The 16,143-nt window shown below is 37.0% G+C and overlaps 1 protein-coding gene, 1 long non-coding RNA gene and 3 pseudogenes across 2 annotated transcripts; all 5 read right to left on the bottom strand.

Annotated features, from left to right (window-relative positions):
• On the bottom strand, positions 1–2,562 carry LOC114535232 (uncharacterized protein PB18E9.04c-like). The gene is made up of 4 exons (XM_028556611.1): positions 1,510–2,562; positions 363–415; positions 158–223; positions 1–69 (listed from the first exon to the last, which is right to left on the bottom strand). Exons 1-4 carry the CDS (start codon positions 2,228–2,230, stop codon positions 1–3), a joined length of 909 nt encoding a protein of 302 aa, XP_028412412.1. The 5' UTR covers positions 2,231–2,562.
• A 2,331-nt stretch (positions 2,563–4,893) lies between these two features.
• LOC114535249 lies at positions 4,894–6,045 on the bottom strand (annotated as a pseudogene).
• A 718-nt stretch (positions 6,046–6,763) lies between these two features.
• On the bottom strand, positions 6,764–8,235 carry LOC114535231 (annotated as a pseudogene).
• Positions 8,236–10,129: 1,894 nt separating this feature from the next.
• Positions 10,130–10,938, bottom strand: LOC114535253. The gene is made up of 3 exons (XR_003688226.1): positions 10,792–10,938; positions 10,405–10,554; positions 10,130–10,152 (listed from the first exon to the last, which is right to left on the bottom strand). It is a non-coding gene; the product is annotated as an uncharacterized LOC114535253 (long non-coding RNA).
• A 3,018-nt stretch (positions 10,939–13,956) lies between these two features.
• On the bottom strand, positions 13,957–15,185 carry LOC114535230 (annotated as a pseudogene).
• Between the last annotated feature and the right edge of the window lie 958 nt (positions 15,186–16,143).

The raw sequence follows: 16,143 nt of genomic DNA, 5'->3' as shown, positions 1-16,143 counted from the left end.
TTAGCTGATCACCATATCGTCGCCCAACCCATGCACAGATAAATCTTTTGCCTTCTTCTCTGTGTATATCTGAAAGTTACAGGTATAACAATTATAGCTGGCTGCAGCAACACATAACTTTATTCCCCACTTAGTGAGCTTTCATGCCTAAACCCACGGTTGATAAGTAGTGGCGGAGATCTAGAAACTCTATTTCTGGATTGCCAATCCCAACAAATCTTGCCTGAAATTGTTCATGCAAAGGTGAATTAAACAGATTCCACATTTGGGAAATAGTGAAAAGTGACTACAAAACCTTCACGATGTACTTCCGTTCTTCTATTGGCTTCCTCCTCAGAAAACGATTTGATCGAATTGGATACTCTGTCTTTAAATTCTTTTATTAATTCAAAATCCTTTTCCACCAAATTAAACTCTGGTTAACACAAAGTTATAAAATGTTAATAAAGCTGTAAGATATGCTCGGTAAGATATTCGTAATAATAGTTGTGACTTCGTTTCAAACCAACCATACCATTACCTTGCTTCTTTAAAAGGAAGAATTTTTTAATTGACTTGTTATTCTTCTTCTTCTGTAAGCTGTTTCGATGATGGAGGGGAGATGTTTTAATTGGTTTGTACTGGTTGGACTGGTGAATGGCAGGTGATGAATGTTTCTTGTTACGTAGCGGCAGGACTTCTGGTCTTTGGATGATAGAATGTTCCATGGCACCCCAATATTGAAAAGAAAAGATGATGCATATGTTTCGCCGATGGAAAGTAGCCCAAGTTCCTTGCAATGGAATTGTTAGTTGATGTTGAACCCGTCCATGTCAATGACACCGACGATGTCGCTTGCAAGGAATTGCAAGAAAAGGAATTCTTTGACAGTTATGGACGACCTCCGAAACACTACCCTTTTGGGGACTTTCTAAAACAGTATTCTTTTTTTGTATATTTTTTATATATTTAGTATATTTTTTGTATTCGTACACAACACACGTAAACTGCAAAGCGCATGGTCCGGTGCATGTATGCGGACAATATTGTATATTTTACCTTATCATAACTAAACATATACAAAACATATTTATCATAACTAAACATATACAAAACATATTTATCATAACTAAACATATACAAAACATATTTATCATAACTAAACATATACAAAACATATTTATCATAACTAAACATATACAAAACATATTTATCATAACTAAACATATACAAAAACACACAATTTTACAAAGAAATCTTATACATCATGCAAGATCATAATATTGTGTCATCTACTGTCGTATTGGCTTCGTCTCCCCTTACCGGGCCAAACGACAGAAGTTCTATCTGCGACGCCCTTTGCTCGCGCAAGGCCTTTCTTCTCCGTCTAACCATCCGGAGGAGAATCGTGAGCAATAGCATTATCCCTACAGTCAATCCCAAAACGAGGTATAAAGCGAGTCCAGTGAGGGTGCCGCCGTGACTGAATAAGGTTGAGGTTTTTTTTCTTCGTTGTCTGGGTTGAAATACGGGAAGTGGCGGGGGTTAAGGAAGTGACCAGGGTATGAGCTCTTGAAGTGGTATTTGTTTGAGAAATAGTCGTCGTAGTATCTGTTTGAGAAATGGGCATTGTGGTATCGGGCTGATAAATGGGCGTTGTGGTATCTGTTTGAGAAATAGTCGTCGTGGTATCTGTTTGAGAAATGGCCGTCGTGGTATCGGGCTGATAAATGGGCGTCGTGGCATCTGTTTGAGAAATGGTCGTCGTGGTATCTGTTTGAGAAATAGTCGTCGTGGTATCTGTTTGAGAAATAGTCGTCGTGGTATCTGTTTGAGAAATGGGCGTCGTGGTATCTGTTTGAGAAATAGTTGTTGTGGTATCTGTTTGAGAAATAGTCGTCGTGGTATCTGTTTGAGAAATAGTTGTTGTGGTATCTGTTTGCAAAATAGTCGTCGTGGTATCTGTTTGAGAAATAGTTGTTGTGGTATCTGTTTGCGAAATAGTCGTCGTGGTATCTGTTTGAGAAATGGGCGTCGTGGTATCTGTTTGCGAAATAGTCGTCGTGGTATCTGTTTGAGAAATAGTCGTCGTGGTATCTGTTTGAGAAATGGCCGTCGTGGTATCGGGCTGATAAATGGGCGTCGTGGCATCTGTTTGAGAAATGGTCGTCGTGGTATCTGTTTGAGAAATAGTCGTCGTGGTATCTGTTTGAGAAATAGTCGTCGTGGTATCTGTTTGAGAAATGGGCATCGTGGTATCTGTTTGCGAAATAGTCGTCGTGGTATCTGTTTGAGAAATAGTCGTCGTGGTATCGGTTTGCGAAATGGTTGTAGTGTCTGTTTGAGAAATAGTTGTCGTGGTATCTGTTTGCGAAATAGTCGTCGTGGTATCTGTTTGAGAAATAGTCGTCGTGGTATCTGTTTGAGAAATAGTCGTCGTGGTATCTGTTTGCGAAATGGTTGTAGTGTCTTTTTGAGAAATAGTTGTCGTGGTATCGGTTTGCGAAATGGTTGTAGTGTCTGTTTGAGAAATAGTTGTCGTGTTATCGGTTTGCGAAATGGTTGTGGTGTCTGTTTGAGAAATGGTCAGGGAAAAAATTACGTTAGTGGTTGGGAAAGTTGCCGGGGTTGTGGGAATGACGAAGGTGTCGATATGAGTGGATGGGATTAGGGATGTGGCTCCGGTGATATGGTCTTCAGGCCTGTCGTTGTCTCAAATACACCTAATTGAAAGTTATTATACAGCAAATAAAACGCAACAAATGTTATACCATATGATATAAAAAACAAACTTACAATCATTCGCTACGTTTATCCGTGTGTCGTCAATGGTCCAACAATCGAGTGCCGAGTTTTCACGAACATTCAAACGTTGTAAATTTGGAAATACTTCTAGTAGCTTCGTCACGTTAACAGTCGATAAATGATTTCTTCTCAAGTCCAGTGTAGCAACCCAGGTTTGTCTTACTCCCAGCAGCGTACTAAGATCTCTTAGATCTAAGTCCCTGCAATTAAGATACTTTATAACGCGCCTCTCGATGCACGTCTCACTGCTCAAATGCACAAATAATTGTAGGATAACTTGTACCAGAGAAAACATTTTCTGTGAAAATACACTCAACTAAGGTCGCTTTACAACTCATCTGTTTAAACGTTCAGTGTTTGCTGTTTTATGCAATCGGATATTCAATCGGTTAATCATAAATAAATGGTAATTTTCCTGCCTCCCAAGAATAATACAAAAGCAATGCAAAAAGTGTTTTTGATAATGCAAAAAGAACACATTTATCTCCGAAACGATAGTTGCCTGTAACCCCATGTCTATGAAAAACTTTAAAGCTATGCAAAAAGTTTGAGAAGGTTAAATCTCAGTGTGCGGCATACTGTCCCCGTCACCCGATTAGATAAATAGATCATGCGCAAATCAACATAATTTTTTTATTTAAACCACACATAATTCTTGTACAACGGTCTCAACGTATATAACTAACGTCTCTCAATCGTATTTAACGTTTCTAAAATAGAAAAAATCTTTGTGCTCAACTGCGTAGGCAATAGAAAAAATATGGTAAATGTAATATAATCACGAGATTACTGTCTCTCCTGGGAGAAGGGTTACATCCAACTCTTAATGTTCCTCCACGCAAATTGCTAGCGGCTTCGGAACCAACGGGTTGTCTCCAATGCATAATAGCATAGGGAAAGTTGCTGCACTCACAGAGTTCCTCTGCGAGCTGAAAATTGTCTCAAACACCGCAAAAATTCTTTTTTTGAGAAATCTCTCACTAAGTCTAAATGTAACGCTCTACTCACACAACATGAAAATAAAGCAATGTAAACCTTATCGGTTCCGTTGGTTGCATTTTGACAAACAATGGTCCGGCGAAATGTATCCCAATTTTGCAAATGGTTCGCTTTCTTTTACCCTGAATTTTTTTGGCGCGTTATAAGACTTTCCCTCTAGTTTCTTACACACCGTGCATTTGTTTCTTCCTTGTTTTTCTCGTCTTCCTTACTCTGGTTACCATGCATTACCTTCCTCACACTCTTTCTCACAGATCGAAACATGGTGTAGGCCTCCACATACATGACAAGTACTATTGCGTGCACGACAATTCTTAGCTACATGACCTTTATTTATTCATTTTTTCATCTAAATTCCTCGCTCTTATGATTTCCAGTGCAATAAGCACAGAAAATACCTTCTTTCTTTGTAAACAACGTGTTGATTGTTCCCGGTGGACGGCGTCGCCTCTGATATTCTCCCTTTTGGTTGGTCGCCTGGCTGATTAAATCATGGCACTCACGTAATTCTATCTCTGCCAACAATGCCTTGACCACGTCGTTCATTTTTCATTTCGTACACTTCTCGTCCCTCGTTATTCTTAGCCGAACGACCTCTGCATGGCAGCTTGTTTAAGATCGACGGTACTACAATCTCCGAGTAGACTTCCTCTTTAACACCGAGCGCCTCTAACCCACGATAATTGGTTTCCACTACCTCGAAAATCTTGCGCAGACGTTCCGTGTCGTTTCCATTAAACGCTGGCTTCAAATTTAGCATATCGTTGATGTACGCCCGCTGTACGATTGTTTTATTACCGAATCGTCGCTCGAGAAGCTTTACAGCCCGCTTCGTAATTCACGGATGTCAACGCAAAACCTGCAATCGCCGATTTTGTAGGCTCCTGGAGCAACCCTCGCAGATAAGTGAACTTGTCTACGTCTGACAAATATTCGTTATCGTGAATGGCGCTACTGAAAGCGGCCCGAAACTCTGGCCATTCTTGCACTTTTCCCGAGAATGTCCTAACTTCGAGTTTCGGCAACTTTTCCCGCGCTTAAGTGCCAGACTTGGCTCTCAATGTTCCTTGTTGCGACTGTTACCTGTGTTATATGTATAACTATATCACCTGTGTTATATGTATAACTTTCATCCTGGTGTACATTCATTAATTTGCATGATACATCTCAAAATATAGCATTAGTAAAAATGAAAAATGTATCATTTGGAATCAGTTCCTACAATTAAATTACAATTAAATACATTATTTATACATACATTAAATATTTCCTACAAATTCAATTGCAATAAAAAACAGGTCTTACTACAAGTCATCTTATGCATTTTAATTTTATCAGGACAAAGTCTATGGCTAATTGTGGACCTGATCCATAATCTAAATTATAACTAACCCCCCCCCCCCTTACCCGACCATAGCCTAGCATACAACCATTCATACAACCTTGGGAAGATAAACTAATTGATCAAACTATCATTATTCACCAGTATTCAACACTGCATGCTGCGAGGTTTGGGAAGGGTGTCTAGTACTATTTGGTCACAAAAGCACATTACAAATCATTATCCTGAAACATTGTGTATAAAAAAATGGTCCATCAATTATATCCAAAAATAAAACTACATTCCCTAATTTACTGAATTATGACGTAAATGAAGCAAAAACAATCAAAATTTTGCAGCACACAATGGACAAATCTGTTTGAAATTCTGGCATAGTTGTCTTAAACAAGTCACATGCATTAAATGTCCACAATTCAGCTTCTGGCATTCACCATGAGAGTGTAGATCCTCCAGACATATTGGGCAGTCAGAACTTGAGCACTTTTCAATGCATTTATGTGTTGATCCAATTTTGAAGCAAATTCCACATGGATTACAGTGTTTATAATTTTCTCTTCCACCAACTCGACATAACCCACATTGCACACAGTGAAACTGTCCTTTATTGTTGTCATCAAATAACCGGCAAGTCTCACAATAATATAAGCCAAACGTTATAGAACAAGAGCTGCACTTGGGAGCAACACTTTGGATTCTGCCGCATTGTAAACATTTTATTCTCTCTACAATTTTTCTATCTAATTCGTGGTCATTTTCCATAGCATTATGGCAAAGTCTACAACGATATATTTTATTAAAAATTTAAAACAGGGAGCAATCAAGGCACATTTCCTAACATAATGAGAACAAAATCTAGACGAGACATCAAATAAATCGTTTGCCATATTTCCAATATTTTGTATAAATTCCTACGCAGCTTGTTGTGTACCGGAGCTCCGGTACCCTAACTGTTTCGACGTTCGGTTATATTTTCATGTTACGCAGTCACCAAATGCATATATAGTTACCAGTCCTCTGCATTGCTCATATATATTTATTAACACGTAGTGTGATATCATACTATGATGCTATGATACTATGATACTATGATGCTATGATACTATGATACTGTGCTACTATGATACTGTGATACTGTGATACTATAATACAATGATGCTATGATACTATGATACTATGATACTATGATACTATGATACTATGATACTATGATACTGCTATGATACTATGATACTATGATACTATGATACTATGATACTATGATACTATGATACTATGATACTGTGATACTATGATGCTGTGATACTGTGATGCTGTGATACTATGATACTATGATACTATGATACTATGATACTATGATACTATGATACTATGATTCTGTGATACTGTGATACTGTGATACTGTGATACTGTGATACTATGATGCTGTGATACTGTGATGCTATGATACTGTGATACTATGATACTGTGATACTATGATACTGTGATACTATGATACTGTGATGCTGTGATACTATGATACTGTGATACTATGATACTATGATGCTATGATACTGTGATACTGTGATGCTATGATGCTGTGATACTATGATACTATGATACTATGATACTGTGATACTGTGCTACTATGATGCTGTGATACTATGATACTATGATACTATGATACTATGATACTATGATACTATGATACTATGATACTATGATACTATGATACTATGATACTATGATACTATGATACTGTGATACTATGATACTGTGATACTGTGATACTGTGATACTATGATACTATGATACTATGATGCTATGATACTATGATACTGTGCTACTATGATACTGTGATACTGTGATACTATGATACTATGATGCTATGATACTATGATACTATGATACTATGATACTGTGATACTATGATGCTGTGATACTGTGATGCTGTGATACTATGATACTATGATACTATGATACTATGATACTGTGATACTGTGATACTGTGATACTGTGATACTATGATACTGTGATACTATGATGCTGTGATACTGTGATGCTATGATACTGTGATACTATGATACTGTGATACTATGATACTATGATACTGTGATGCTATGATACTATGATACTATGATACTATGATACTATGATACTATGATACTGTGATACTATGATACTGTGATACTATGATACTATGATACTGTGATGCTATGATACTATGATACTATGATACTATGATACTATGATACTGTGATACTGTGGTACTGTGCTACTATGATGCTGTGATACTATGATACTATGATACTATGATACTATGATACTATGATACTATGATACTATGATACTATGATACTATGATACTATGATACTATGATACTATGATACTGTGATACTGTGCTACTGTGCTACTATGATGCTGTGATACTATGATACTATGATACTATGATACTGTGATACTGTGATACTGTGCTACTATGATGCTGTGATACTATGATACTGTGATACTGTGATACTATGATACTGTGATACTATGATACTGTGATACTATGATACTATGATACTGTGATACTATGATACTATGATACTATAATGCTGTGATACTGTGATACTATGATACTATGATACTATGATACTATGATACTATAATGCTGTGATACTGTGATACTATGATACTATGATACTGTGATTTCATCCCCTCTCCTGGTTTATCAGAATTGTAGCACCCCATTTCTTTCATCTGGGAAGATATGAGGAGGTCCCCTTGTCTATAACTCCCCCCCCCCTTCCAATAAATATTATAAATATTGAATAGGGTGAATTACACTTATCAACAGTGAGATTACACGGTTTTTATTACATTTTATTTTTATCTAATATGATTCACTTTTTGTTTTTTTTTCCATAATTTTCTTAATAACACTCTCGATTCGACGAAGAGAACGTGTTTGTACTGGCAATGTTCTTAACTCGTTTTCCTCAGAAATTAGAGTAATTATGTTGTTATACATAGCTGCTATTTTTTTGGCGTCTAAGTCAATGCTTAAAACTGAATAAAAGTTCATTATTGCTACAATGATAAAATATTCTAACGCGTTAAGTCTCTCGTCATCTGACTGGGAAATCTTCATTTTTTTGGCGGGTGATGTTTTAATGAAATGTTGTCCTCGTTTACGAGTTTGACGTGAATTTTTTTATCATTTTGTCCTTGTAATTCCTGCTTACATTTAGTACCACCACAAACACCTTTGCACTTGCAATTTTGAGGGCATGATGAATATGCGGTAATGCCACCGCACCTACTTCTGTAGTTTCTTCGTATTGTATTTTTTATATCAGCCTTTTTGGTTTGTTTTTTATTTATACCACAGCGACAGTATCTCTTTTTATCTGGAAATTTGTCCTTCTCCAAATTGGTATTTGCGCTGGTATCAGTGGCATGATGTACTGGCCGATGACTGCTAGTGCTAGTTACAGAGTCAGAGGCGTCAGAAACAGAATTAATCATCGCATTGTAATGTCCTGGTCCGCTGTTGTCATAGGCTATAAGTAAAGGTGGTGCACATTCAATGTTGTGGCGAGGGTAAATTGTTGTAAATGGTATTAAATTTGTTGGTGTGAGTATAAGTATTGGAAGCTGCAAAACATTGGCCATAGCAAAGGGAATTGCGTCGCCTAAAGTTGACGAGAAATGACCATTTTTGAGAAATTGTTCTGCCTCGTTGCGGATATTGGTTTTTGAAAAGAAACCTTGATACTCCGAGGTGAAAGGACCTGTCCACTCGTCCACAATTAGTGTACGGAGGTAATAAGCTAGATCTGGTATTGACTGTTCACTGTTTATTCCAATTGATTCTAAATGATTTCTGGTTAGAATTAAATCCGTAGTATAATCCGATACTATTTCGTGCAAATTAAATGCTATGGCTGTAAAGAAGCAGTTACCAGCACCTGGAATATCCACTAATGAAAATCCCCAAGCATTAGCGACACGTTCTATATTGTTTTCTTCAGCACGAATTAATGGCGTGCTTGACGCTGAAAGATCCCTTGATTCAATCCCAACGTTAATATATGGCTTCTTTGGATTGATTCCGATTGATTCAACGTCGACCACCTTTTTCCCAAATGTATCACCTAATTGAACATACGTTCGCCATAGACAAATAGCATCGTGCAAAATCTTCAAGCAGTTTGTTTCGTCTTTTTCCCTTGCGAGATTCGGGATTTGAGCATAGTCGTGTTCCGAAACTAAGAAATTTTCCCAATGTTCTGGTAATGAATCCGTTCGCCTGTTGTTGATTAGTTGCTGAACACATTTGGCAACGTTTGTCACATTATCAACTTTGAACAAATTAATATTGAGTTGATGAAACTGATTTTCCTCTAAATGAGTATCCCGTTTGTTTGATAGGTGAAAATTTTCTATTGCGAAAAACTCTTGCGATAAGCACTCAGTCTGTTTGTTTGCGTCTTTACAATCGGTCGTTGACCAGCAGCTACTCGGTAAAAAGGAAGATGAAGTTCCAAAAGTTTCTTCTCTAACTTTTTGCATACATTTGAGTTTGGAGAAAAGTCTGAAGCATCTCGCGTACGCTAAATCAACGCTTATTTTGTTATTAAGTAAAAACTTGTTGAGATGTTTATTCAGTCGCTCGTTTCTGTTTGTTCCACATCCCGGTGGTATTCCGGACAAACAGCCTTTCTTTATGTGCACTTTTATATTTTCAATTTCTTTAATAGCATTACTGTTCAAAACCCTGTCACCGTTCTCATATTTTATCTTCTTCCATTTCTTTTCAAATTTTTCCATATTTTGTAATATCACACAACTTGTAGAAGTAGTTGCAAGCCGTTTTTCACCGAGGTCTGAAGTTGACCTAAAAGCAAGTGAGTAGTCGCGAGCAATTTCTGAACGATATATTTTTTTTCCTCAGAACAGTCTTTGGGTACGGCGGCCCATCTTGGTCAGCCGGATACGCCTCGTACCGGAAGGCTAAATGTTCTGATCCGTCGCACTTTTTCTTTTCGCGGGCGAACTTGTAAAGCTACGTTGGAAACAGGGGATAAAACATATCATAAACAGACAATAGCCAGAAAAGCCAGAAATATAGTTGTGGTAGAAAATTGATCGTGGAATATATCCCAAAAAGTCCTAAGTCTTTTGAATGTTTGCATGGCAATAAACTACACTGCATGGAAATTTTCTTAAACATGTGAGTAACATAAAGTTCCAGTTGTTGTTTTCCAAAGGCAAAGAGTTTGGCACATTTTTAACTCCATGTATAAACTAAACTTACATCTTCTTTCTTATAATTTTGAAATCGCTCAACAAACCATTCTCCAAAACATTGCATCATTTCAGTTGAAGATGTTTCTTCTATTTGGGACGATGGCCCAGGGTCGGCGCTGGCGGATTTTTTAGATTTTTCATTGTCAGTATTTAGCAGCTGTCACATGCATAAGAAAAAAATATAAACAAAAAAGTCCATAAAGTTCCCCTAAATCGTCAAGGGCCGTGGGCGTCTACATGAGAAAAAACAAACAAAATCTGGTCACATAGGTTTGTCGAGACGTCCCATGACGTCATCATTTTAGATCAGCTGGATATAGAAATTGAGAAATTTTATGTTTAATAATGATAATTTTAAAATGTCGTTTAGAAATGTGAAGTTTAATTTGATTACCTGCATGAATGCCTGACGCTGTTTTGCGAAGTAATTCATTACCTCCATTGTCGTTTCTAAAATGGTGGCCGGGATTTCATCTGCGATGATAATTTCTTCATCAACTTTCTCATTGCCAATGTGGTGTTCCACAACACTCAACAGGACATGCAGAACACAAGAAAGCCTAGTATATATGTAATATATAGGTCAGCCATGCAATTATAATGTTATTGAATATAGCACTGATGAACACTGTACGTAAATCCACATGAATTGGTAAGATTTCTAAAACTGCGCACTCTTAATTGTTCTCGTTAAACCTCTAAATAACCTTTACAGTAACATTTTTGCAATTGGTCGAAAAATTTTGAAAATTTATTGCCCCACCCGAAAAAAATGAAATAGCCGGTCTTTTTCTATGGTCTTATACTGCATGCATGTGCGCCTGTGAGAGAAAAAATATAGCGTAATGGTATTGACATTTGCGACGTGCCACTTATTGTTCCTTATACCTTATAAAACTTTTCCTGTCTTTGGAAAAATTTTCTGTACAAATGCTTTCGGTTTCCCACTGGGCATTCATCATTTCAGTGATGTTCCGTGTCGTTTCCATTAAACGCTGGCTTCAAATTTAGCATATCGTTGACGCCAGACGCCAGACTTGGCTCTCGATGTTCCTTGTTGCGACTGTTTAGCTTGCCGATTTGTTAATGCGACCTTTTTTATAACTATTTCAATCGCCGCTAACCCCTCGTATATTTCGTCCGACGTTTTCGATGCCGACTCTATTTCTAAAATTTGCTCATCTGGCTTCTTTATCGTTTCTCTCTTGTCCGATAGGCTGAGCTTCAACGTATTGAGCTCTAATACACTTTCTTCTGTAAATTCTTCTACTAGAGTTTTGCCCCGTGCCAAACTCTTGGTAACGTAGGCTCAATGCCCACCTCTCTCTGCCTGTTTTCTCGTTATACCTGACATAGTGACACTTCGATTTTCGACTTCTACTCAATTCTTGAATCTGCTTGTTATCCGGCTTGAAGGATAACAAGCAGATTCATTTTCACGACAACTAGTATACTCATGCAGGCTTACTCTTTTTCTGTATATTTGAGCAAAATTTTAACAAATGTTTGGACTGAAATATGTTTCTGTCTATTAGAAGTTTCCAATCTAAATAAGCAAGAATCGATAAAATAGAAAAATATTTTGTGCTCAACTGGGTAGGCAATAGAAAAAATATGGTAAATGCAATATAATCACGCGATTACTATCTCTCCTGAGAGAAGAATTACATTCAACTCTTAATGTCCGGATCTCTCCACGCAAATTGCTAGCCGCTTCGGGACCAACGGGTTGTCTCCAGTGCATAGTAGCATAGGGAAAGTTGCTGCACTCACAAAAGTTTGAAAATTATCGTCTTCCTAAAATTATAAATAAAAATTGTTATAGCTCTTGCCTCTGTATTTACACTGAACGGTGTATGCTTACACTTTACAGTATCAATATACACCGTGAAGTGTATTAAAACACCAAGTTGGGGGTAGCATTATAAGTGTCTATTTACACTTTGTAGGGTCAATATACATCATAAGGTGTAATTGATAAATACTCCATTATATGATAAACAGACCTGCAACTTTTATATTGAACCAACAATTTTATTCAAGATAACTAAATTATATATTGGTTTAAAAACCTATGAGCACTATAAGCAGTAACATAACATAAAAAATTACAAAATTGAATGGACAAATATGCCCTCACTATACCATATATACAACCCCCCGTTTCTGCATAATCAGTTAATTCATGCAGTTGTCATTTGTTTACAATCTTGACAGTTTTGTAAAAACAAAAAGTTTTGTAGGTACCTTTTGGTACTTGTCAAATCGTCTTCTGTGTTGGTATTTAAATCATCCGCGATTGATTCAAATTTCAAAATAGTTTGTTTTTATAATTTTACCGCACTTTTCGACTTTCAGGGGGGGTAGCCATTGAGATAGGTATAGTGCTTGGCCCCTTACGCTCGCTTTCATGTAGTTATGACGTAATTACCGAAAGGTCCATTCGTATATTGCGCGTCACTGTACAAATAACTAATGCAGTCTAATGCAATTAATGCATAAAAAGTCACCCTACCCAGTCTTCCAATTTTTGACTGATGCATGTTCATTGGAAACAGGATCTTCTGTTTCTACATTACTCCTTTTACGCAAGGTTTGAACAATTGAAGCGTTATAACATAAAACGGACAAAAATAAACGTTAAATACAACTTATTATTATAAAAAGAAAATCCACATAATTAAGACCCTGACCTATGGCAAGTGTATTTTTGCTACAAAAGATGCATGGGCTAACCTAGCATAAGTTTCTCGCGCAGAACGCGCGAGATTGATTAAATGCTGTGTAGGGAATCATGATACACTTCCTTTTCATTCTTTGGCCATCATCGTTTAAGAAATTGTTTCCTTCGCCGCCAACTTTAACGGCAACTTATAGTTTTCTGAAATGGACTATAGCTAGTCTCACACTCGGCCTCTGCGGTATGCCAACATTTTTTTAGAATTTAATTCTAGATATTTTTCTGTGATAAGCAGCTTTCTCGTCCAAAAGGAATAATCATTAAAACTTGTGAAAATTTTGCATTGAGTATATAGTTTCATTATTTTTCTTGTTCGCAGGATGATATTGCGAGCTTCCGATTTGCTTATCACTTTAACTACTGCTACTACCATTGAGTGATCATAAACCAATGGTTGCGCTCGTTGTGGGGCAGCTCTATAATCTAAATCTCGCTTATAACGATTCTCACGGCCGTCGGATCAAGCTTAGCCAACCCCCAAATTGTCGAATATTGTCGAATAGAAATATATTCACATCATTGCACCGTAGGCACTCAAGTTTTCCAATAAGCCACTGGCAAAAATAATTTATAATCTCGACTGATTTTACCGCGGACATTTCTTTTGTAAAAGCATCTTCCACCTGCTTATCTACAGTCTTTGATTTTGGTTGTGTCTTTTTTGTGTACTTGGTACATGCTGAAGGACCTGTAAGTTTATTAGAACACGTACATTTGCATGGTAAACACCGAATATTTGAATGTTGAAAGCAAAACGGGTATATGTGTTTGCGCGCATTATTTCCCCTGTTTACAAATTTACTATATTAATTTACAAAATTAATATATACCACTTTTACCCATATCAATAGCTGTGACTGGATAATTTGGAAAAGCTTTTTCTACAAATTTACAGCTCTCTCTATTTGTTCTTGATGTAATACCAATGAAAAACTCGCGTCCAGTAAACAGCACATCTCCCCCATCCATGGAAGCAGGTTCCACCATGTCCACAATTCTTACTCCTGAACAAATTTAAAATATAATTCGTTGGTGTTCTCTCTGTGTAGTTGGTGTTCTCTCTTGAGTATATTTTTGTAATAACTTATGTATATAAAGATAGCTTGTCATAAGATCAAGTGGGTCAAACCCTAAGGGAAAAGTGTGCCTATAGGCTCGTGTATGGGTACCCGTGATGCTGGCACAACGTGTTACTAAAGACAAATTTATTATATTATTTGTTAATTGCTGAATGTAAAAAAGAGCTAGTACGCTCTTTAAAGCTGATTTTTGTGTAGAAGAGAACTAGAGCTACTTATAGAAAGGTTCAATTACCAAAGTTGCAATTATCAAATTTCAAGCTACAAACATACCTTTGCTCCAGATTTTATATAAGGGCAAAAGGGTTGAATGCATGCCAACACTCACTCTTTAATATACCTGATTTGTACTAATAATATTAAATTCGCATTATTTTAATAAAGTGAGTTATCATTGAGTCATTGTGATACATATCATATGAACATAAGGTCATCAGACCTGTAGTCTGTAGAGAATGGTACATTCATAATTCAAAATTACATAATTAAAAATTACATATTCCCCGAGTTATGCTGGAATTGATCAATTTGGTGGGTTATTGAAAATATTTCATACCTAGTTTCTCTAAGGCAATCCTAACAGCTTTAGTTTCTCCTCGCCTTGAAACATGCCCAGGAACAGTAATCAATGCAGTATCATCGCATACAACTGCAGGGTCTTCGATATACACGCAATCCGGAAACTTATCATTCGCAGCAATCTCTATCACTTCCAAACCCAGCCCTTCTAAAGCTGCCACATAGTTCTTATGCTGTTCTTTCGCTTTGGTCAAAGAAATTGCCTCCTCAGGTTCTGCAAGTTTCAAAGCACCTTCGGCAAGTTTCAAAGCACCTTCGGCAAATTTGCTTGAAATCCCTCGGACGCACGCTTTTGTGTATCGCCACCACGGCTGGGACATATTTCTCTCGTTGTGCTGGTGGTTGTGTAGGTAGCAGATCGAATGAAATTTACAAGTAATGTTTCGTCACACTACTACGTACTACATACAAACAATAGGATCACACTTTACAGACGTTACAACGAGTTCGCAGGACTTCGCAGTGAACTAGGTATTGCTCATAACGTCAACATAACGTCAGAGTCGGTGTTACCTTTGATCTCGCGTATTTTCAAAATGGCGTCTATAGAATAGTGAATTTTATCAAATTACGCATTTATTTTTCACAAAACTAAATTTACTAAGAGAAGCTTGGATCTGTAAGAAGGTATTCTTATTCAATTCTTTTTGTTGAACCCACTAGGAGTGACATCGGAGTATTTACGTCGACAGCAGAAGCTGCAGAACTGCAACAGTAGCGTATCTTAGAGGCCGGTTTCACCTTTAAGAAATAAGCAGCCGTATTTTAGTGCCGTTCTCTTTTTTGAAAATCTGTAGTCTGCTCTCGTGCCCGTGAATAAATGAAATAAAGAAATACGCTATGTGTGATATTGTTCTGTCGGCACTAGCAGCACATAATGTTCAAATAAAAAATTAGAAGTGGGTCAAATGGCGATAGCTTATATATTTTGCATGGTACATTTCTGCTTGTTTGTGATTTTTTAAACAGATGTAAATAAATTAAGTATCAATGAGCTGCTATTCATCTGATGGATATTCATATTTAGGACAAATGTAAGATCCTTGCATTGGTGCTGCCATTTCTCTCCAGAATTAAAGGGACTTGTCACATGCAGTGGTAACTGGTAAGTAATATTTAAGATTGTTTGGTCTGGTTACTGTTGCAACAGGATTATCTGGTGTATAAATTTCATATGCATTGAGATGAGCATTGAATTCTTCTGTTTCCAGTTGATGTACCAAAAACACAAAGTTCTTAGTATCCCTCTCAGGAACATAATTATATACCGGTATTGCTTTCAATGTTGCAAAACTTGGAAGTCCTCCATCTTCATTTATCCAAAGAGCACAGCCTATTTTGTATGTTG

The sequence above is a fragment of the Dendronephthya gigantea genome, unplaced genomic scaffold (genome assembly GCF_004324835.1).
Source record: "Dendronephthya gigantea isolate DGI-Jeju-01 unplaced genomic scaffold, DenGig_1.0 000113F, whole genome shotgun sequence".
NCBI classification, from domain to species: domain Eukaryota; kingdom Metazoa; phylum Cnidaria; class Anthozoa; order Malacalcyonacea; family Nephtheidae; genus Dendronephthya; species Dendronephthya gigantea.
Note: the sequence above shows the minus strand (reverse complement) of the source record. Positions and strands in the feature narration are given on the sequence as shown.